The sequence below is a fragment of the Cnephaeus nilssonii genome (genome assembly GCF_951640355.1).
Source record: "Cnephaeus nilssonii genome assembly, chromosome: 14".
NCBI lineage: Eukaryota > Metazoa > Chordata > Mammalia > Chiroptera > Vespertilionidae > Cnephaeus > Cnephaeus nilssonii.
This window is the reverse complement of record NC_137085.1, coordinates 78,170,920-78,194,477: the sequence shown is the minus strand read 5'-3', so window position 1 is coordinate 78,194,477 and position 23,558 is coordinate 78,170,920. Positions and strand designations below refer to the sequence as shown.

Sequence of the window (23,558 nt, the reverse complement as noted above, 5' to 3'; positions counted from 1 at the left end):
ATGTTTTTGGTTCCTATCTCAAAAAATTATTTTCCCAGGCTAAGCTTGTGTGGCTTAGTGGCTGAGCATGGACCTGTCCACCAGGAGGTCTCCAGTTCGAAACCTGGTCAGGGCACATGTCTGGGTTGCAGACTGGATCCCCAGCAGGGACATGCAGGATGCCTCCTAATTGATGTTGATGTTTCTCTTTCATCAGTGTTTCTATCTCTCTCTCCCTCTCCCTACCTCTCTCTAAAAATAAATAAAAACATATTTAAAAATTATTTTCCCATATACAAGTGGGTTTGTTTCTGGTCTCTCAGTTCTGTTCCATTGGTCTGTGTATCTGTTTTTCTGTCAATACCATGCTTTTTTTATGATTGTTACTTTGTATTATAGCATGAAGACAGGGAGTGTGACACCTCCAGCTTCATTCTTTTTTCTTGGGGTTACTTTGGCAATTTGGGATCTTTTGTGTTTCTATCAAAATCTGATGATTTTTGTTCTATTTCTTTTAAAAAACGACATTGGGATTTTGATGGTGATTTATTGAGTCTGTATATTGCTGTGGGTAATAAAGCTATTTAAACACTGTTGGTTATCCCAATTTGTAAACATGGAATATCTTCCCATTTCTTTCTTTTTTAAAATATATTTTTATTAATTTCAGAGAGAGGAAGAGAGAGAGAAGCATCAATGATGTGAGAATCATGGATCGGCTGCTTCCTGCACGCCCCACACTGGGGATCGAGCCCACAACCCAGGCATGTGCCCTGACCTCCCGGGAATTGAACTGTGACCTCCCGGGTCATAGGTCGACGCTCAACCACCGAGCCACATGGCCGGGCAATCTTTCCATTTCTTTGTGTCTTTTTAAATCTCTTTTAATAATGCCTTGTAGTTGTCAGTATATAGGTCCTTTACATTCTCTGTTAAGTTTATTCCTAGGTATTTTATACTTTTTGTTGTAATTACAAATAGAATTATTTTTTTCATTCCCCCTCTCGCCCCATGAAATTTCTTTGTTAGTAAATGGAAATGTAATGGATTTTTGTACCTTGATTTTTTTATCCTGCTACTTTATTGTATTTCTTTATTGTTTCTAATAGTTTTTTGGTGGAGTCTAGGGTTTTATATATACAGAATCATGCCATTTGCAAAAAGTGACACTTTTACTTCTTCTTTCCCAGTTTGGATGCCTTTTATTTTTCTTGCCTGATTGCTCTGGCTAGGACTTCCAGAACTATCTATAAAAGGGTAATATGCTAATTAGAATAGATAGACCGGACGTCTTCCGGACGTTATTCCGGGTGTCCTTCCTGATAAAGCCATGGCCCCAGCTGCCCGGTTCCGGGTGCCTGCAGCCGGGGGCCCAGGAGGCACCGTCTGGGGTCCCAGGTGCCTGCCCGGGCGAAGCCGGCCTGGGTCCTGGGTGCCTGCGGCTGGCCAGGCGAAGCCGGCCTGGGTCCTGGGTGCCTGCACCCAGCCAGAGGGAAGGAAACCTGAGTCCTGGTTGCCTGCAGCTGGCCAGAGGAGGGAAGCCTGGGTCCCGGGTGCGGGGCCTGAGGTAGAGGTGGGCAGGGGCGATCATGCAGGCAGGCAGAAGTGGTTAGGGGCGATCAGGCAGGCAGGCGAGTGGTTAGGAGCCAGCAGTCCCGGATTTCGAGGGATTGGGCCTAAACCGGCAGTAGGACATCCCCTGAGGGGTCCCGGATTGCGAGAGGGTGCAGGCTGGGCTGAGGGATCCCCCCCATGCACGAATTTCGTGTACCAGGCCTCTGATGTTAAATAAGAATAGTGAAAATGGGCACCCTTTTCTTGTTCCTGATTTTAGAGCAGGAGTGGGGAACCTTTTTTCTGCCAGGGACCATTTGGATGTTTCTAACATCATTTGCTGCCATACAAAAATATCAACTTAAAAATTAGCCTGCTATATTTGGTAAAACATTTAATGAACTCACCCCTCATGACCAAATGATTTCACGAGCCTTATATGGCCTGCAGGCTGATGTTCCCCGGTCCTGTGTTAGAGGATAGGCTCTCAGGTTTTCACTATCGAGTATGATATTAGCTGAGACTTTGTTGTACATGGTCTTTATTTTATTGAAGTACTGTTATCCTATACCCATTTTACTGAGTATTTTGATCATAAATGGATGTTTTATCTTGTCAAATAATTTTTATCCTTCGTTTTATTAATGTGGTGTATTACATTGATCGATTTGCATATGTTGAACTATGCTGTGCCCCTGGAACGATCTCCAGTTAATTGTGATGTAATATCTTGAAAGAATATTGTTTTATTTGATTTGCCTAGTATCTTATTTAGAATACTTTCATTTGTGTTTATCACAGATATTGGTCTGAGTTGTGTGTGTTTGTGTGTGTGTTACCTTGACAAGTTTTGGTATTAGGGTTATGTTGAATTCTTAAAATATGTTAGGAAGTATTGGCTCTTCGTCAATTTTTTGGAAGAGTTTGAGAAGGATAGGTATCAAATCTTTGAATGTTTTGTAGAATTCACTAGTGAAACCATCTGGTCCTGGACTTTTATTTTTTGGAAGATTTTTGATGGTTGTTTCAATTTCCTTGCTGTTGATCAGCCTATTTAGATTTAACAGTTCTTTGTGATTCAGTCTAGGAAGGTTACAGCTTTCTAGGAACTTATCTGTTTCTTTTAGAATTGGTAGCATATGATCTTGCTATTCTTTCTTGTTTCTTTGTATTTCTGTGGTGTTTGTAGTAACTTCTTTCATTTCTGGTTTTGTTTGAGTATTTTCACTTTTTCGTTAGTGAGTCTAGATAGATGTTTGTCAATTTTATTAATGTGTTCAAAGAACTAGCTCTTTGTTGCATAAAATTTTGACATAGTCTTTTTGTTCTCTATTTCATTACTTCTGCTGACTTTGGGTTGGTTTTGTTCTTTTTCTAGTTCTTTCACATTTAAAGTTACGCTGTTTCCTTGGGACTTTTCTTGTCTTTGAGCTAGTCCTGCAGTGGTATAAACTTTTGTCTTAGCACGGAACCTTTGGAATGCTTTACTTGCATTCCAAAAGTTTTGACATGTCATAGTACCCTTCTCATTTGTCTATTTGTATCTTTTGATCTCTACTTTTATTTCTTCTTTGACCTCATTTTTTTGTTCTTAAATATTATTTTACTGATTTCAGAGAGGAAGGGAGAGGGAGAGAGGGATAGAAACATCAATGATGAGAGAGAATCATCGACCAGCTGCCTCCTGCACGCCCCCTACTGAGGACCAAGCCTGCAACCTGGGCGTGTGCCCTGACTGGGAATCTAACCATGACCTCCTTGTTCACAGGCTGACGCTCAACCATTGAGCAACACTGGCAAGACCCTTGGATTTTTAGTAGCATGATGTTTAATCTCCAGATATTTCTGTGTTTTTTTTTCCCCCTTTTTCTTTTTGAACTTGATTTCTAATTTCAAATCATTGTGGTCAGAGAATATGCTTGGTATGATTTCAATCTTTTAAAATTTGTTATTAAGACTAGTTTCATGTCCCAACTGATGGTCTATCCTTTAGAATGTGCTGTGTACACTAGAGAATAATGTATAATCTGGTTTTCTGGGATGTAAATGTCAATTATATTCATTTGGTCTGTTGTGTTATTTAAGACTGGTATTTCTTTATTGATTTTCTGATTGGATGATCTAGCCTTAGTTCTCAATGGGGTATTTAGGTCCCCTACTATGATTGTTTTTTTGTGAGTTTTCCCCATTAGTTCTATTATATATTTTGTTGCTTTCTGCCTAGGTACATATACTATATTGATAATTGTTATGTCTTCGTGATGTAATGTCCCCTTTATCATTATAAAATGATCATCTTTGTCTCTTGTGACCTTTATTATTTTGTCAGATATAAGTGTGGCTATACCTGCTTTTCTCTAGATACCATTTGCTTGGAGAATCATTTTCTACCCTTTCACATTGAGTATATATTTGTCTTTGCAGCTTATATGTGTCTCCTGAAGGCAGCATATGGTTGGGTTTTGTTTTTGGATCCAATATGCTCCTCTCTTTTTATTATTGAATTTAGTCCATTTATGTTTAGGGTGATTATTATTATTATTATTTTTTAAAATACATTTTTATTGGTTTCAGAGAGGAAGGAAGAGGAAGAGAGAGAGATAGAAACATCCATGATGAGTGAGAAACATGTATCGGCTGCCTCCTGCAAGTCCCCCACTGGGGATTGAGCCCACAACCCGGGCATGTGCCCTTGACCGGAATTTACCTGGGACCTTTCAGTTCGCAGGCTGACGCTCTATCCACTGAGCCAAACCGGCTAGGACTAGGGTAATTATTGATGTATCAGGATTTCCTATAGTTATTTTATCTTAATGTGTGATAGCTCTATAGCTTTGTGTCTCTATTGTTTCTTTTCCCTTGTGTTTCTCTCCGTTGTAGTTTGGTAGTATCCTCCTGTATAATAAGAGAGAAATATGCAAATTAGGTCGGGACATAACAACCAGCTCAGGAGGCTGCGTCACGACCAGCTCAGAGCACGCCCCCAGCCCAGTGAACACACACACACCAGGGCTGGGGGCGGGCTCCGAGCGGCCACAGCGCGGCTCGGAGGCTGCCCCCAGCCCCAGCGCCACCCAGCTCCCAGGCCACTCCCACCGGGGGTTCACGGGCAGGCATGGCACGCTGCCTGCCCTGGGAATCTTCCTGCCCTGGAAACAAGTCGCTGGTGGGAGTCAGTGCCGCCCAGCTCTGAGGCCACTCCCACCGGGGGTTCACGGGCAGGCACACCACGCTGCCTGCCCTGAGAGCAAGGCCCCCAACGGCCCTGCCTCTGAGCCGCGCTGCCACCTGGACCAAGGCCCTCAGTGGACCTGCAGACCCGCCCAGGGGGGCGTGCTCTGAGCCGCCACAGGCAGACTGTGGCTTAGGACACCCCCTGAGGGCTCCCAGACTGAGAGAGGGGGCAGGCTGGGCTGAGGGACATCCACCCAGTGCACAAATTTCGTGCACCGGCCCTCTAGTTCTATAATATTTTTCTCTATTTTTTTTTAAGTTGTGTCTCAGTTTTCTGATTGTGTGTGTGTGTGTGTGTGGTGATCATAAGTTTTATTAAAAAGAAAGGTATACACACACACACACATACACACACACACACACACACACACACACACACTAGGGGCCCGGTGCACAAAAATCGTGTATGGCGGGGGTTTCCCTCAGCCTGGCCTGCGCCCTCCCGCAATCCAGGACCCCTCGGGTACGGTCCCTAGATCAGGGCCTATTGGGGCTTTCTTTCTCCTGGCTGTTGGCAGCTGGCCCTGCCCACGCTGCTGCCACTGCTTGCCATCTGTGCAGCACTGCCCCCTCCCTCTCCCACCACCGGTTGCCTTCCTCTGCGGGAGACAGGTGTGGGGTGTGATCGCTTGGCTGGCCTGGGCCTCTCCCTGTGGAGAGTAACCCTAATCCCTGTAGGGTTTCTTGGCCGGCCTGGGCCTCTCCCTCATCGTTTGTTGGCCGGTCCCGCACACCCACCACAGTGTCACTGGTCAGTGTTCTGGGCCTCCCTCTATGGGGCAATCGATCGCGGGCCCCCCAGATTGATCGCCCCACAGAGGGAGGCCCCACCCACCACAGCACCACCAGCTGGGTGGTCTGGGCCTCCCTCTGTGGCTGCTGGCCGGGTGACCCTGCCCACCTGCTGTATCGCCGACGGCTGGGTAGCCTGCGCCTTCTTCTTTGGGGCGATTGCACAGCCCCCCCACCTCCCATGATGGATCGCCCCACCAGCCAGTGGCCTGGGCCTCCCTCTGTGGGGCGATCATGGGGCAATGGCGGGGTCCCCCGACCAATTGCATCACACCCGCCTTGGCTGGCCTGGCGCTAGTGCGTGTCATAGTGTGGTCATCCAGAAGGTCATCCGGATGGTCGTTCTGCTGTTCGGTCATTCGGTCGATTTTCATGTTATGCTTTCATTATTATAGACTAGAGGTCCGGTGCACGAATTTGTGCATGGTTGGTGGCCTGTAGGGATTGGGCCCCAGCTTGCGTCCCCAGCCTCGCATCCCTAGCTCGCCCTCCCACCCCGCAGCCCTGCTTGGCACCCCACCTTGGCCTGGCGCCGCCCCTTCACCTGCTCCACCATCCCGTCTGCAGGGTGATTGATCAGGGCTGGGCGCCCTGCCCAGCTCCCTCAGTGCCTGGGAGCCGGGCGGCGGCCCCACCCCCGGTCACCACTGCTGGTCACCATCTTTGGGATGATCGGTTGGGGCTGGGCCCTCCGCCCAGTTCTCTCAACGCCTGGGAGCCAGGCAGTGGCCCCCACCCCTAGCCATCACCGTTGGTCACAGTCTAAGGGGCGATTGGCAGGGCGATCTGGCCCCTGCTCGCACCCGCCTTGGCCTGGTGTCGCCTGCCATCTGCTTCACAATCCCTCTGCCGTCCCACTCTCATCGGGGCTCATAGAGGCCGGCAGCACCTTCACTGCCGCCTGCTGTCAGTGCCGCGTCACTGACGCCTGTGATGTTCCGTGCCGCCCCCTGGTAGTCAGTGCATGTCATAGCGAGTGGTCAAACTCCCGGTATCCCAGTCGAACGACCGCCCGAAGGGACAATTTGCATATTAGACTTATATAGGATGTAGTTTTATTTTCTGAAGGCAGTTTATCTTTATTCACCTTTGCAAATTCAGACTTCTATCCTCTCCTTTTATTTATTTTTTTGTCGTCACAAATTTTCCCTACTTATGTTGTGAATTCCTTCCCAAATTGCAGTAACTATTGTATTCTTCTTTCTCTTTTTAAATATTTTTACCTTTAACTTTTAAGTGATACTTAAGTGTATAGTACGTTATTCTGAAAAAACTAGAGGCCCAGTGCACGAACTTGTGCATGGGTGGGGTCCGGCGGACCTTGCCCCAATTGAGGTGGATCGGGGCTGGACCTTTGGGAGGAGGAGATGGTAGGAGGTTGGCCGGCTGGCCCTCCCCGATCAGGGCCAATCAGGGCCGGGCTGGCTAGGGGGAGGCTGCGGGCGATTGGCCGGCGGGCCCACCCCTGATAGGGGTTGGGGGGCTGATTGGGGGTGGGTCTGGCCATGGGGAGAAGCTGTGGGTGGTGGGCCAGCTGGCCCTGCCCCCATTGGGGTGGGGGGTGCAATCAGGGGGCGGGGCAGCTGGGGGAGGGTCTGCAGGTGGTTGGCCAGCCAGCTCCTCCCCCTATTGGGGTGGGGGTGCAATCAGGGGCGGGGCCAGCTGGGGGGAGGGGCTGCCGGCCTATCATGGTGGGGTGGGTTGATTGGGGGCAGGGCTGGTGGGGAAGGGTGGAAGGCTGGGGGGGGAAGGGCGGGGGGTGGTTTGGTTGGCCGGCCCCACCCTTGATGGGGTGGGAGAGTCCGATCAGGGGTAGGCCAGCTGATCAGGCAGGTTTGCTGGCCACAGTGGGCGTCATAGTGACCGGTTATTATAGTCGTTTTAGCATTACGGTCACTGGCTTTTTATATATATAGATGGTTGTAATATTCGGCTTCTATCTGTCTCTTGATAATCTTTGTCATTGTTTTGTGTCCTTTTGTTCTTTGTTTCAGGTAGAATAACCCCATTGAACATTTCCTGTAATGGAGGTCTGCTGGTACATTTCCTTAGCTTCTGTCTGTCTAGAAAAGTCTATTTCTTTTTCATATCTAAAGGATAACTTTGCTGGATATATTATTTTTGGTGATAATTTCTCTTTTTCAGTAGCTTAAATACATAATTCTACTCTCTCCTAGCTTGTAGGGTTTCTTCTGAGAAAGCTGGTGATAATTAATGGGACTTTCTATATCAGTTACTTTCTTCTTTTCCCTGGTTGCATTGAGAATTATTTCTGTGCCATTAAGTTTTGACAGTTTTAATACAATTTGCCTTTAAGAAGACCTTTGTTAGATAACTAGGTGTTCTGTTTGCCTTTTGGCTTCAAGGATCTAGCCCTTTCCATAGGTTTGGGAAGGTCTCCTCCACTATTTGTTTGAATTGACCCTGAATTCCCTCCTTTCCCTCCTGTCTTCTAGTATGCCCGTTACTCTTATACAGTATTACTCTTTCCGATGGAGTCAGATTGCTCTTGTAGAGGGTTTTTTTGAACTCTCAGGACTCTCTTCTTCCCTCTGCATCATATCTTTGATATCACTAATTCTTTCTTCCATCTGGTCAGCTCTTTATCCTAAGCTTGCTAGTTAATTTTTTTTTTTATCTCTTTTATTGAGTTCTTTCTCTTCAGAATTTCTATTTGGTTCTTTTTTAGCTTCTAGCTCTTTGGTTAAAAACTCCTTTTGTTTGTTGATTTTATTTGAGTCTATTAAACTGCCTATGTGTGTTTTCTTGTATCTCATTGAGTTTTTTAGAATTGCAGTCTTGAAATTTCTGTCATTTAAATTACATATTTGCATGTCTTTAAGTTTATTTTCTGAAGATTTTTTATTTTCTTTCTAAGCCGCCGCTGGAGCAAGGTATTCTGTGCTTTCTGGGGAGGCGGGCGTCTTTTCTGTGACCATTCCCCTAGGTCCTAGGGCATCAACGCCTCAGCGGAATGTGGGCGGCAATAGGGTTCCAGGTCCATGAAATCCAGCAAGGCCTCCTGATGCGGGGAGGGATGAGCTGGCAATGCCTGGCTAATACCTTTGTGGCTTTGTTCTCCCCGTAATGGTGAGTGGCAGACATCGGCAGCCTCACCTCTGTATCTCCATTCCTGGAATTAGCCACAGAGTACACCTTTCACTCAGGAAAAAACTTTCTGTGGTTCCATTTCTCAAAATTCCAGACATTGCAGTCTGCAGCCCGACACTTACCAATACAGCTTCTTCTGTGGTCCTCTGCCACTCTGGGCGGTGGGATGCGGCAGCCAGTCTCTGTGGCTTTGTTTTTCTGCCTGGAGATAGTGGCCTTCAGACCACCTCACTTCTGTTCTTTGTCCGTGCCCAAATCACTGGGCTCATCCACAGCACACACTGACCAGGGATGCTCACTGTACCTGTATGCGCCTCCTGGCAAAAGGGAGTGTCATTGCAACCTTATTCCTTCTCCCGAGACCGACAGTGAGCTCTGGGCTGTGTTCAGGGCACCATCTCAGCTCTTCCCTCCTCTTGGTTTACTCCACCTGCTCACCTTCAGATGTTTCAATGCACGGATATCTCAGATGTGTTTATGTGTTGAGGATTGAATCCTTTGTTGAATGATAGCTATTCACATTGTTGTAATATCAGTGGGAGAGACCAAGGGGACCTCTCACATTGCCATTTCTCTGAGGTCCTTATGTTGGATTTTATCAAATGCTCTTTCTGCTTCTATTGATATGATCGTATGATTTTTATTTTTTATTTTATTTATGTGGTGTATTGATTTGCAGATGAACCAACCTTGCATCCCTGTATGAAATCCCAATTAATTATGGTGTATGGTTGTTTTAATATATTACTGAATTTGTTTTGCTAGTATTTTTTAAAATTAAACTTATTGGGGTGACATTGGTTGATAGGGTCATATAGGTTTCAGGTGTACATTTCTATGATACATGATAGGTATATTGCATTGTGTGCCCATTACCCAAAGTCAAATCATCTTTCATTACCACATATTTGGTCCCCTCTACCCTTTACTACTTCTGCACCCACGTCCCTCTTGTAACCATCATGCTTTTGTCTATGTCTATGAGTTTTAGTTTTAGATCCCACTTACGAGAAAAATCATATGGTTCTTAGCTTTTCCTCACTGACTTATTTTGCTTAACATAATATTCTCAAAACTAATCCATGTTGCCACAAATGGCAGTATTTCATTTTTTCTTATGCCTGAGTAGTATTCCATTGTATATATGTACCACATCTTCTTTATTGAATCCTAAATTAAAGAACGCTTTTGTTCTTTCTATGTCTTGGCCACTGTGATTAATGCTGCAGTGAACATAGTGGTGCATATATCTTTGTGAATAAATAATATTCCATGTGTGAGCACGCATTTTTGTTATCCATTCACTTATTGATAGACACGTTATTTGCATGTCTTTGCTACAGTAAATGTTGCAGTAAGCATGAGAGTGCATATATTTTTTCAAGTTAGTGTTTTTGTTTCTTTTAGATAAATACCCAGAAGTGGAGTTGGTGGATCATTGTAGTTATATGGTCATTGTAGTTATAATTTTTTTGAGGAAACTCCATACAGTTTTTATATGCCTCTACCAGTTTACATTTTTACCAGCAGTGCACTGGTAAAGGGTTCACTTTTCTTCACATTCTGGTCAACACTTGTTATTTCTTATCCTATACTAGAGGCCCGGTGCACGAAATTCGTGCACGGGGGTGGGGTGTCCCTCAGCCCAGCCTGCACTCTCTCCAATCTGGGACCCCTCAAGGGATATCCGACTGCCCGTTTAGGCCCGATCTGATCGGGCCTAAACGGGCAGTCGGACATCCCTCTCACAATCCAGGATTGCTGCCTCCAAACTGCTTGCCTGCCTGCCTTCCTGATTGCCCCTAACTACTTCTGCCTGCCAGCCTGATCACCCCCTAACCACTCTCCTGCCAGCCTGATCAATGCCTAACTGTTCCCCTGCCAGCCCAGTCATCCCCAACTGCCTTCCCCTGACAGCCCGGTCACCCCCAAATGCTCTCCCCTCCTATTACCTCTTTAGTAGATAGGGTTTTTTTCTTTAACATATTGGACAGTGTACCTGCCGTGGTCTTCACAAACCAGTAAAAATGTAAACCCAAACTAAAAGTGTCATAAAATAAACTTAAACAGCAATTTCATGAAAGGTGATATGATGTGGTTGTTTCTTCCTTAGAAAGGTGATATGATGTGGTTGTTTCTTCCTTTTTTCTTTCTTTTTCTTGATGTTTCAACTTTTGTCCTTTCTTTTTTCCTTTTATTCCTTTTCTGTCCTCTCTTTCTCTTAACTTTTCCGTTGGTAGAATTGTCAGTACTTGAATCTGTCTTGCTTCCAGAAGACAAAGAAGAGGGAAACACACAGTCATCTGAAGAAAAAGATGATCTATGATGGGATTGGTGGTGTTTCTGGTTTTGCTCTTTTCCCGGTTTGATTGTCATTTCTGCCGGCCCCGGCATCTTCAGGACTTGTGCGTGGGCACTTCTTATTCATGTCTACAAAACCTCCCTGCCTTGGTGAAAACTGTAGGGGAAAAGGCCTTCCTGGGTGGGCTCAAGCCCTGCCCAAGGTGCTGAGGAACCAGGGTGGGTAGCACTCTGCACCGCCGACCTCGGGGTACTCTCCAGTAATGTAACTGCAATCTCCAGGTTTGCCTTCAGAAATTAGTTGTAAGTTACTTCCCATGTGAAACCCTACCTCAGACATTTCCATGTGGTTCCTAAAGATTTTAAACAAAACCCATTTACCTCCCTAACCTGGTCAGAACTTTCTACCCAATGGGAGAGGTTTGCTGGGCAGCATCGCCCAGATATCACCGCCCATCTCGAATCACTCGGCTGGCGGCAAGGGAAGTTCCAAGGCTATAGTGTATGTGGGGGATCACTCCATGGGGGTGCAGCCTGACACCCCAGGCTGCCTCTTGGAAGGAATAGCTCTGGGGGGCACGGCTGCCTCCCAGGCCTACACCCCCCAGCTGCAGATGGGAGCTGATCTCAGAGGGGGCGGGGTGGGGGGGTGGGGAGGGAGGTGTATAGGCAGCTCCTGGGTCTCCCAGGCCCAAAGCCCAGGCTGGGACAGGCAGCAGACGGCTCCTGCCATGCACGGGAACCTCGCAGGCCCAATGCCCAGGCCACTGTGGGCAGCTGATCGCACCGGCCTTGTGCAGTCGCCTCCCAGACCCACAGCCCTGGCCTCGGCAGGCACTGATTGTGCACGCCTTGCACAATGTAACTGCAATGTCCAGACCAGACCCACGGCCCTCCCAGACCCACAGCCCTGGCCTCCACGGGCAGCTGATCTTGCCTGCTGGTACTGGCGCCTCCCAGACCCACAGCCGGGCCTTGGCAGGCAGCTGATTGTGCACGCCTTGCACGGGCGCCTCCCAGACCCACGGCCCAGGTCTCAGAGGGCACCTGATGGAGGCGGCCATGTGCAAGCGCCTCCCAGACCCACAGCCCAGGCATCCATGGGCAGCTGATCTCACCGGCCCAGTACTGGCGCCTCCCAGACCCACGGCCTGGGTTAGGGCGGCAGCTGATTGCCCCGGCTGTGCTCGGGTGCCTCCCAGACCCACAGCCCGGATCCCGGAGGGCAGCTGATGGAGGCGGCCGAGCGCGGGCGCCTCCCAGACCCACGGCCCGGGTCGCGGACGGCAGCTGATGGAGGCAGCTGGTCGCGGGCGCCTCCCAGACCCACGCCTGGGTCCGGGCAGGCAGCTGATGGAGGCGGCCGTGCGCGGGCGCCTCCCAGACCCACGTCTCGGGTCCCGGAGGGCAGCTGATGGAGGCGGCCATGCGCGGGCGCCTCCCAGACCCACGGCCTGGGTCGCGGCGGGCAGCTGATCATGGCGGCCGTGCGCGGGCGTCTCCCAGACCCACGGCCCGGGTTCCGGAGGGCAGCTGATGGAGGCGGCCGTGTGCGGGCGCCTCCCAGACCCAAGGCCCGGGTCCCGGAGGGCAGATGAGGGAGGCAGCCGTGTGCGGGCGCCTCCCAGACCCACGGCCCGGGTCCAGGCAGGCTGCTGATGGAGGCGGCTGGTCGCGGGCGCCTCCCAGACCCACGGCCCAGGTCCCGGAGGGCAGATGAGGGAGGCAGCCGTGCGCGGGCGCCTTCCAGACCCACGGCCCGGGTCCCGGAGGGCAGTTGATTGAGGCAGCCGGGTACAGGCGCCTCCCAGACCCACAGCCCGGGTCGGAGGGCAGCTGATCATGGCGGCTGTGCAAGGGCGCCTTCCAGACCCACGGCCAGGTTCAGGGCTAGGAGAGGATCTGGCCGGATGGCAAAGCCGCGTCCTAGTCCAACAGGCTGGGCTGCTCGCTGCCTGCTTTCAGCGGCAGCCTTCCCTGGGACTGGGGGACTCCTGAGGGCCTGAGAGGACTGGGCGCCGCCATCTTGTGTCTATGGGCGCCGCCATTTTTGTCGCAGAGTGATGGTTAATCTGCATATTACTCTATTATTAGATAGGATAATAAAAGTCTAATATGCAAGTTGTCCTCTGGACCGGGAGTTTGACCAGGGGGCGGGGCCAGCCAACCACAGGAAGGGAGGCCCTGGCCGGAGGTGGCAGCAGGCAGCCAGGGGAAGGGAGGTCCTGCTGGCAGCTGGCAGCTTCTAGGGACCCTACCCATGCACAAATTTCGTGCACTGGGCCTCTAGTACTATATAATAAAAGGCTAATATGCAAATTGTCTCCTCGACTGGGAGTTTGACTGGGAGTTCAACCAGGGAGTGGGGCCAGCCAGCCAACCACCCTCGGCCCCGCCCCCATTGGGGGCTGGGCCAGCTGCCCAACATCCACAGCCCCTCCCCACCAGCTGGCCCGGCCCGATTGGCCCCAATAGAGGCGGTCCGGCCAGACCCCACTCACGCACAAATTCGTGCACCAGGCCTCTAGTCTCTTTTATAATAGTCACTAGAGGCCCGGTGCACGGAATTCGTGCACGGGTGTGTGTGTGTCCCTCAGCCCAGCCTGCACCCTCTCCAATCTGGGACCCCTCGAGGGATGTCTGACTGCCCGTTTAGGCCCGATCCCAGTAGGATTGGGCCTAAACCGGCAGTCAGACATCCCTCTCACAATCCAGGATTGCCGGCTCCCAACTGCTCACCTGCCTGCCTTCCTGATTGCCCCTAACTGCTTCTGCCTGCCAGCCTGATCACCCCCTAAGCACTCCTCTGCCAGTCTGATTGATGCCTAACTGCTCCCCCGCCAGCCTGTTTGCCCCTAACTACCCTCCCCTGCAGGCCTGCTCACCCCTAACTGCCCTTCCCTGCAGGCCTGGGTCCCCCCCAACTGCTCTCCCCTGCAGGCCTGGCTCCCCCCCAACTGCCCTTCCCTGCAGACCCGGTCGCCCCAACTTCCCTCCTCTGCCGGCCTGGTCACCCCTAACTGCCCTCCCCTGCAGGCTTGATCGCCCCCAGCTGCCCTCCCTTGCAGGCCTGGTCCCTCCCAACTGCCCTCCCCTGCTGGCCATCTTGTGTCCACATGGTTGCAGCCATCTTGTGTGTTAGAGTGACAGTCAATTTGCATATTCTTTTAATAGATAGGATTAGATAGGATAGAGGCCTGGTGCACGGGTGGGGGCTGGCTGGTTTGCCCTGAAGGGTGTCCCAGATCAGGGTGGGGGTTACCTTAGGTCATGGGGCAGCCTGGGTGATGGGCCTGTGGTGGTTTGTAGGCCAGCCACGCCCCCCGGTGACCCAAGCGGAGGTCCTGGTATCTGGGATTTATTTATCTTTTATAATTGAAACTTTGTAGACTTTAGTGGAGGCATAGGCCGGCCAGGGTGTGTGGAAAGCTTGGCTTCCCCCATTGCTGGGGAAACCCAAGCCTCCTGCTCGCTCGGTGTCCACAGCCATATTGGTTGGGTTAATTTGCATACCTGCTCCTGATTGGCTGGTGGGTGTGGCTTGTGGGTGTAGCAGAGGTGTGGTCAATTTGCATATTGCTCTTTTATTAGTTAGGATTCTAACAGGCATGAGGTAATATTTCATTGTGGTTTTGGTTTACATTTCCCTGAGATTAGTGATGTTGAGCACCTTTTTATGTACCTGTTGTCCATCTGTATTCCTCCCTCCCTCCCTTCCTTCCTTCCTTCCTTTCTCCCTTCTCTCCCTTCCTCTCTTCCTTCCTCCCTCTCTCCCTTCCTTCCTTCCTTCCTCCCTCCCTCCCTTCCTTCCTTCCTTTCTGTCTCCCTCCCTTCCTCCCTTCCTTCCTTCCTTCCTTCCTTCCTTCCTTCCTTCCTTCCTTCCTCCCTTCTCTCTCTTCCTTCTTTCCTTCCTTCCTTCCTTCCTTCTTTCCTCCCTTTCTCCCTTCTCTCTCTTCCTTCCTCCCTCCCTTCCTTCCTTCCTTCCTTCCTTCCTTCCTTCCTTCCTTTCTCCCTTCTCTCTCTTCCTTCCTTCCTCCCTTCCTTTTTCCCTCCTTTCCTTTCTCCCTTCCTTCATCCCTCCCTTCCTTCCTTTATCCCCCTCCCTCCCTTCTTCTCTCCTTTTCTTCCTTCCTTCCTTCCTTCCTTCCTTCCTTCCTTCCTTCCTTCCTTCCTTCCTTCCTTCCTTCCTTCCTTCCTTCCTTTTATTGTTAAAAGTATTACATATGCCTTTTTCCCCCATTGACCCCTCCCCGGCCACTCCCACCCCCTAGGACAAGCCCCCACCACCCCAGTGTCCGTGTCCATTGGTTATGCTAGTATGCATGCATATAAGTCCTTTGTTTGTACGTCTTCTTTGGAAAAACGTTTCTTGCCCTAACCAGTTTGGCTCAGTGGATAGAGCATCAGCCTGCGGACTGAGGGGTCCCAGATTCAATTCTGGTCAAGGGCAGGTACCTTGGTTGTGGCACATCCCCAGTAGGGGACATGCAGGAGGTAGCTAATTGATGTTTCTCTCTCATTGATGTTTCTAACTCTCTATCCCTCTCCCTTCTTCTCTGTAAAAATCAATAAAATAAATTTTTTTTAAAAAGAAAGAAAAATGTTTCTTTTGGTCCTCCACCCATTTTCTAATGGGGTTGTTATTTGTTTGTTTTTGTTATTTCTTGCTATTGTATTATATAAGTTCTTTATATATTTATGATATTAATTCATATCAGATACTTGCTTTGGAGATATATTTTTCCATTTGGTACATTCCCTTTTATTCTGTTGATGGTTTTGCTTACTCTGCGGAAATTTTTTAGTTTGATGTAGTCCCTTGTTTATTTTGCTTTTGTTGCCTTAGCTTTTGGTGTCAAATTAAGACCAGTGGGTCAGCCCCAAGGGTGTGCTTAGGTTCTCTTATATAGGGTAGAAGTAGCAAAATAGGGTCAGGGTGTGGGTGGACGAGTCAGTCAGGCGGAGGGGAGGGAGGAGAATGCACGGGTCAGCCAGGCGGAGAGGAGTTCTTATCTTGCTTCTGCAGGCATAGGTGGTCTTCCCCAAGCCATGGGAAAGGCTTATAACAATATATATTTCAGAAAACATGTCCAAGCAGGAGAGATTAGGGGTAGTTCATCCTAACAATTACCAAGACCAATGTCCTCCCTTTTATCTTACACTAGAGGCCCAGCGCACAATTGAAATCGTGGGAGGAGGTGCCCCGCGGGAGTCCGGGACCCGCGCCTGACCTGCATAGTGCATAGCGCCGGCTGCCACTTTGTGTCTGCTGAGGTGGGGGCATGCTCCGAGCTGCACCCCCAGCTGCCGAATTGTGTCCTGTCTGCTGGGGTGGAGGCAGGCGCTCCTGTGTGTTGTGTCTCTGCTCCAGCCCGCCCCCAGCCCCAGCCTCACTGCGGCCGCTGGGGCTGGGGACGGCATGCAGTCCCCTCGCGCCCATCTGAGCGCGCAGCTCCTCCTGAGCAGTGGTGATGCAGCCTCCTCCTCCTGAGCGGTCATGACGCCTGGCTAATTAGCATATTCCCAGTTTATATATATAGACTACAGGCCCGGTGCACGAAATTCGGGCACAGGAGGGTGTGTGTCTCTCAGCCCAGTCTGCACCCTCTCTAATTTGGGACCCCTTGAGGGATGTCTGACTGCCCATTTTGGCCTGATCCTACCAGGCAGTCGGACATCCCTCTCACAATACAGGAATGCTGGCTCCCAATTGCTCGCTGCCTGCCTTCCTGATTGCCCCTAACCACTTCTGCCTGCCAGCCTGATCACCCCCTAACCACTCCCCTGCAAGCCTGATTGATGCCTAACTGCTCCCCTGCCATCCTGTTTGCCCCTAACTGCCCTTCCCTGCAGGCCTGGGTCCCCGCCAACTGCCTTTCCCTGCAGGCCCGGTCGCCCCCAACTTCCCTCCTCTGCCGGCCTGGTCACCCCTAACTGCCCTCCCCTGCAGGCTTGATCGCCCCCAACTGCCTTCCCTTGCAGACCTGGTACCTCCCAACTGCCCTCCCCTGCTGGCCATCTTGTGGTGGCCATCTTTGACCACATGGGGGCAGCCATCTTGTGTGTTGGAGTGATGGTCAATTTGCATATTACTCTTTTATTAGATAGGATGATCTCTGCTGCTAGAGGGGAGCAATGTTTCCCTGGGCCTTTTTTAAAAAACCCTACCCTATGGCAGTTCTGGGTGCAGTCTCCTTTAGTGTGCATTTGGGATACACAGGAGGCAAAAATAAACCTCTAGAAACTGAACACCTGATCCTCCCTTAATTCCTGAAGTCTCAACCCATTCTGCCTTCTTCTGTCCACATTTCAGAATCTTTCATTACTTGTTATATGCATTATATCAATGGTTCTAAATTATAATTAATGGGAGTCTGGGAGGAATGTGCTTTTAAATCTATCATGATTAGGATGGGAACTTTACTCCGACACTTATTGAATGAATGATTAAATGAATACACACATCTTACCTACAAGTTGCTTGTGTTTGTGGGTGTCAGTATAACAATAGGTATAGTAGTAACAGAATTAAGATAAGTTCCTATGGGAACTTGTTAACATAAAAAACATTCAAAGCTGTAAAGAATTTTTGTGAGTTTATTTGAGCAAAATTGTCAACAAGTGTTGGAAAGCAGAATCTCAAAGAATTAATATAATGCTTCAGAGAATGGCAATGCTCTGGAGTATGGCGGATTTTAACCTATTTTTATACATTACAATAAAAGGAGGAGACATAAGTGGGTTACATGAAATTCATTGGTGATAGATTAGGGAGGCAGGAAAAAGCAAAGCAGGAGGACCCCTGGGATTGGATAAAAATTGAAATGATAGGCTCATGTTTCTTTTACTTTGGATAGTTAACAGTCAAAACATGAGACCATCCTTTGTGGTCTGACTTTAGATCTCTTAGTTGTAAGACCTCCACACAGGCCTTCTCTGAGTTAGTCAGGTTAGTATGTGGCCTCTTTTTGTCCACAAACTCATAGGCACAGAAATTATTTCTGGTGATTTTGGAATAGAACATGTGGTATGGTGGTAAGATCATTGTCCAGACAATGACTTTCTGACACCAAGTGGGTGTCCTTCAGTTCAGTTTAATCCTGACCCACGGGTTAAGGGCAAAACCCTCCACAAGACTGCCCCGTTTCATATGCCAGCACAAGTCTCAGGCCCCCTGCATGTCTGACCTACTTAGCAATCACTTGAGTGTTCCCACAGCCCCTCAGATATTTTTAAAATGTATTTTTATTGATTTCAGAGAGGAAGAAAGACAGAGTAACATCAATGATGAGAGAATCATTGATCAGCTGCCTCCTGCACGCCACCTAGTGGGGATGGAGCCTGAAACCCTGGCATGTGCCCTTGACTAAAATCGAACCCAGGACCCTTTAGTCCGCAGGCTGATGCTTTATCCACTAAGCCAAACCAGCTAGGGCAAGCCTCCTCAGATTTGATAATTTGCTAAGACTCAAGAAGCTCTCTGAAAAACGCTATACTAAAAACTGTGATTTTATTATTATTATTATTATTTTTAAATATATTTTTATTGATTTCAGAGAGGAAGGGAGAGTAGAGAGAGATAGAAACATCAATGATGAAAGAGAATTGTTTATTGGCCGCCTTCTGCCCAGGGGATTGAGCTGGCAACCCCAGGCAGGTGCTCTTGGCCAGAATTGAACCTGGGACCCTTCAGTCCACTGGCTGACGCTCTAGCCACTGAGCCAAACCAGCTAGGGCTGTGATTTTATTATTAAAGGTACAACCTAGAAACAGTTAAATGGAAACAATGACTAGGCCATGGTCTGGGGCAAGGGCAGGGTTGGGGTATGAGGAAATATGTAGACTTTTGCACCCTTTCTTGTGGAATCCATGCACATTAGCCTCCAGCACATCAATGTGTTCACTAACTAGGAAGCTCCACTGAGCTTTGTTATCCAGATTTTTATTGGTGTTTCCTTACCTATTGGTAATTGATTAAATGATCGCCCACGTGATTGAGCTCCTCCCACCTCCCCTCTCCTTCCTGGAGATTTGATTGGCCCAAAGTTTCAATCTCTTTGATCAAGTGGTTGGTGATTCTGGTGACCAGTCCCTATCTGGAGGCTATCTAGGGGTCACCTTGAGTCATTCACGTCACAAAGGCACTCCTGTCACTCGGGACTTTTAAAGGTTTTTGAAGCTCTGTGCCAGCAACTAGGGACAAAGCAAGATATATTCTTTATTCTACCACAGTTATCAAGTAAAATTCCAAGGAGAATGTGGCATTTGAGTGGTGCCCTGGAAGATGGGTAGGATTTACACATTAGGAGATGGGGAAAAGGGCATTCCAGGCTGAAAAAGTTGCATTAGCCGGCACACACTCCAAAGTGCAGAGTTCAGTATGTAGAAATATATCTAATATTTTCTTTAGCTTTAGTGAAGGATCTATAAAAAAGAATATTGAATAAAGCCAGATTGGACCTCTCATTTAACAATATTTATTAATCATAAACTTTTTTATTCCTACAGAGCAGAAGAAAGAAGAGATCTGTTTATGTTTTTCCGAAGCCTGCACTTTTTTGTGGAATGGTGTGAATATCGGAAGCGCACATTTAAACATTTCAAGGTAGTGTCTAAAGTCTTCAAATTTAAACATATGATAACAAAGTGAAACTCATTTTAATTTGGAGATTTAACATAACATTCTTTCCTTAAAGTTTTTAATCAAGAAAAATTTAATTGACTTCTGGAATTTGCAATTATTTAGAATAAATGAAGGAGGAATGCTTTTGTACAAATCAGTGAATCTTTATGATGGAATATCTTGAGAGAAGTGTGTTTATAGTCTTATATGTTTTATAATACACATTTTGAAAAATTAATCTATCAAGGGTCCTTGAAGTAGAATGACAAGAGCCCCGCTGGGATGGCTCGGCTGGTTGAGCACCGCATCCTGTGCACCAACAGGCTGCCCATCGATTCCCGGCGAGGGCGCATGCCGCCTGGGCAGGAGGCAGCTGATGAACGTTTCTCTCTCTCCCCCTCTCCCTTCTTCTCTCTCTAAGAGTCAATTTTAAAAGTGTTTTTAAAAAAGGATAAAATTATAGCATGCTTATCACATAGCAGTATGATCTTTATTTCCTGAGTTAGCCTTTGTATTTTAAACTTCTTAATTAACATATATTTCAAGTTTAAATACTGAACCCTGATTTTTATAAGGTAATGCTTCTTAAGTCTGATACTGATATATTAAAAACCTCCTCTTTATTCCTTTTGTTTGTTTTCTGGCATAACTAGAATTATGTTTGGCTGCATTGTAACCCCCCAGGTTCTACCTAGCTGGATAGCATCAAATTATTAAAGGCAGGGATCCACACAAAAACCAGCTCTGAAAGAGCCAGCGTAAATAGGATCGCAAGGTTCAGGTTTCCCCCCAAGAGCCATGAACTCTCCTTTGCCTTGTTTTCTATTATTATTATTATTATTATTATTATTATTATTATTACTAGAGGCCTGGTGCACGAAAATTTGTGCACTGCCGGGGGTCCCCTCAGCCTGGCCTGCCCCCTCTCACAGTCTGGGAGCCCTTAGGGGATGTCCTACTGAGGGCATAGGCCCTCTCCGAGGGGGTCTAAGCCGCAGTCTGGCCTCCCTCTGTGGGAGGCGACCAGGCTGATCATGGGAAGGCGCCACCCCCATCACCCCGCTGCTGCCACTGCCAGCCGGCCGCTGCGACAGACTGCTGGCCAACTGACTGCTGGCCGCTGGCCCCGCCCCCTGCCCACTGGTGGGTGGGGGGCAATCTGGGGCCAGGTCGGCTGGGGGAGGGGCTGTGGGAGGTTGAGGCACAGCAGGTCGCACCCTGTCCAGCCTCTGTGGAGGGTGGCGTCAGGCCGGGGCCCGCGCCGTTGTCTCTGTGGCTGCCTCTGCAGAAGGGGCAGCACTGGGACCGGACCGCGCAGCCCCCTCCCGCGGCCTCTGTGGAAGGGGCCGAGGCGCTGGACTGACCCGCACTGCCGCCTCTCCCGCGGCCTCTGTGGAAGGGGCCGAGGCGCTGGACTGGCCCGCACTGCCCCCTCTCCCGCGGCCTCTGTGGAAGGGGCCGAGGCGCTGGACTGGCCCGCACTGCCCCCTCTCCCGTGGCCTCTGTGGAAGGGGCCGAGGCGCTGGACTGGCCCGCACTGCCCCCTCTCCCGCTGCCAGCCCTTGGCCCTCGCAGCCACTATGGCTTTGTCCGGATGGACGTCTGGAAGATGTCCTGTCTAATTAGCATGTTCGCCTTTTATTAGTATAGATTATTTGCATTCAGTTTGGTTGAACTAATAAAACCTGTCAGGCATAGGGCTTTCTTTAGAATGAAACATGCTAATACCTATACCTGTACTGTGATCCCTTGAGGAGTCCTCTCGATCCTCTCGTTTACTTGCAGGTGCTCTTGGCACCAGAACAATTAAATAGTTCTTCTTCACAAACGATTGAGGAATATGCTGGCAGTTACGGTTATGAATCACCTAATGTGGTTGTTTACTTATACATTTGAATGGGTTGTGGGGAATGTGAGCTCTAGTTCCATTTCCAAAGCCAGTTCACCTCCAGGTGCTTTCCATGCAGGTGTGAAGTGTGATTGTGTGTTTTTCCTGTAGGGCAGAGCATGTCTGTGAGCCGGGTTAAGGTCACTAGAACAGAAAGAAACAGCCACATGGTCGTACAGTTACGTTAATATCTAGCTCCGGAAGCTTTCAGTATTCCAAACGGAAACTCTGTCCCATAGATGGTAACTTGTATTTCCTTCTCCCCTAGCTTCCGGGAACAGCATTCTAGCTTCTGTTTCTGTGGATGTGACTACCCTGGTTATTCATTGAAGCAGAACCCTAAAATCAGCCCTTTGCCCGGCTTATTTCTCATAACAATCTGTGTTGTTGCATATGTCATGATGTCATTCCTTTTTAAGGCTGAATAATATTCCATTTTATGTGCTTTATCACATTTTGTTGATCCATCCATCTGTTAATGCACAGTTGGGTTGTTTCTATCTTTTGGCTATTGTGAATAATGCTTCTATGAAGCATGGTATACAATAACCATTATATCTGTTCAAATCCCTGCTTTCAGTTCTCTTAAGTATAACCGGTGAGTGAAATTCCTGGATTATATGGCAAGTCTATCTTTAATATTTTTTAAGAACTGCATGTTTGTTTCCACAGTAGCTATACCATTTTACATTTCCAACATCAGTGTACAAGGCTTCCAATTCCTTCATTTTCAGTTGTTAATTTGGGGTGGGTTTTTTTCTTTTTTTTGTCATAGCCAGCCTAATGGGTGTGAAGTGGTATTCTCATTGTGTGTGTTTTAATATTTTTATTGATTTCAGAGAGGAAGGGAGAGGGAGAGATAGAAACATCAATGATGAGAGAGAATCATTGATCGGCTGCTTCCTGCACGCCCTTTACTGGGGATCGAGCCTGCAACCCGAGCATGTGCCCTTGGCTGGAATCGAACTCGGGACCCCTTGACTGAAATTGAACTTGGGACTCTCCAATCCACAAGCTGACGCTCTATCCACTGAGCAAATCAGCTAGTGCCTCATTGTGGTTTTGATTTGCATTTTCTCAATAACCAGCAATGTTGAGCATCTCTTCGTGTGCTTATGGGCCATTTGTATGTCTTCTTTGGAGAAATATCTGTGCAAGGCCTTTCCGCACTGAATCAGATTGTTGGAGTTGTTATTGTTGAGTTGTAGTTCTTTATAAATTCTAGATATTGATCCCTTATCTGATACATAATTGGTAAATACTTTTCATTCTCTTGAGAATGTCTTGGTACATGAAAGTTTTTAATTTTGAAGAAGCCAAATTATCTATTTTTAATGCCATATCCAAAATATTATTGTCAAATTTAATGTTATAAAGATTTTTCTCTAAGAGTTTTATAGTTTAGCCCTTAAGTTTAGGTGTTTAGTTTGTAAGCTAAGGATCCAACTTGATTCTTTTGCATGTGCTTATTCAGTTTTCCAGCACTGTTTGTGGAAGAGACTGTCCTTTTCCTACTGAGTGGTTTTGGCGCCTTTGTTGAAATCCTTTGGGAAAAAAAAAAAAAAAAAAATATATATATATATATATATATATATATATATATATATATATATATGCGCGCGCAAAGGTTTGTGTCTGGGCTCTCTATGACATTTCATTGGTCGCTATGTCTGTCCTTACACCAGCACCACACTGTGATTAATGTATCTCTGTAGTTACATTCTGAAAGGAGCACGTGTGAATCCTCAGGTTTGTTCTTTTCAGGTTTGAGTACTTGGAGTCTTTTGAGATCACATGAATGTTAGGATGGGTGTTTCTGTTTCTTCAAAAAATGTCATTGGGACTTTGAATCTGCCGATTGCTTTGGGTAATATTGACATACTGACTATTCACTCTTCAATCCATGAACACAGACTGTCTTTCCATTTATGCATGACCTCCTTGGTTTCTTTCAGGAATGTTTGTAAGAGTAAAATATTTTTAATTTTAAGCCTCAATTTCTTTAACTATTAATGTCAAGAATGAAGCAATCTATTTGAGACAATGGGACCACATGTTTTTACTGTCATTCCCATA

The 23,558-nt window shown here is 47.9% G+C and overlaps 1 protein-coding gene across 3 annotated transcripts in view; it reads left to right on the top strand.

Annotated features, from left to right (window-relative positions):
* Window positions 1-23,558, top strand: part of CENPP (centromere protein P) — a 316,284-nt gene that overhangs the window by 42,520 nt on the left and 250,206 nt on the right. For all 3 annotated transcript variants that reach the window (XM_079791365.1, XM_079791364.1, XM_079791363.1), the window contains exon 5: window positions 19,480-19,576. In XM_079791365.1, the coding sequence (XP_079647491.1) occupies window positions 19,480-19,576 (97 nt within the window). The remainder of the gene's footprint in view (window positions 1-19,479; window positions 19,577-23,558) is intronic.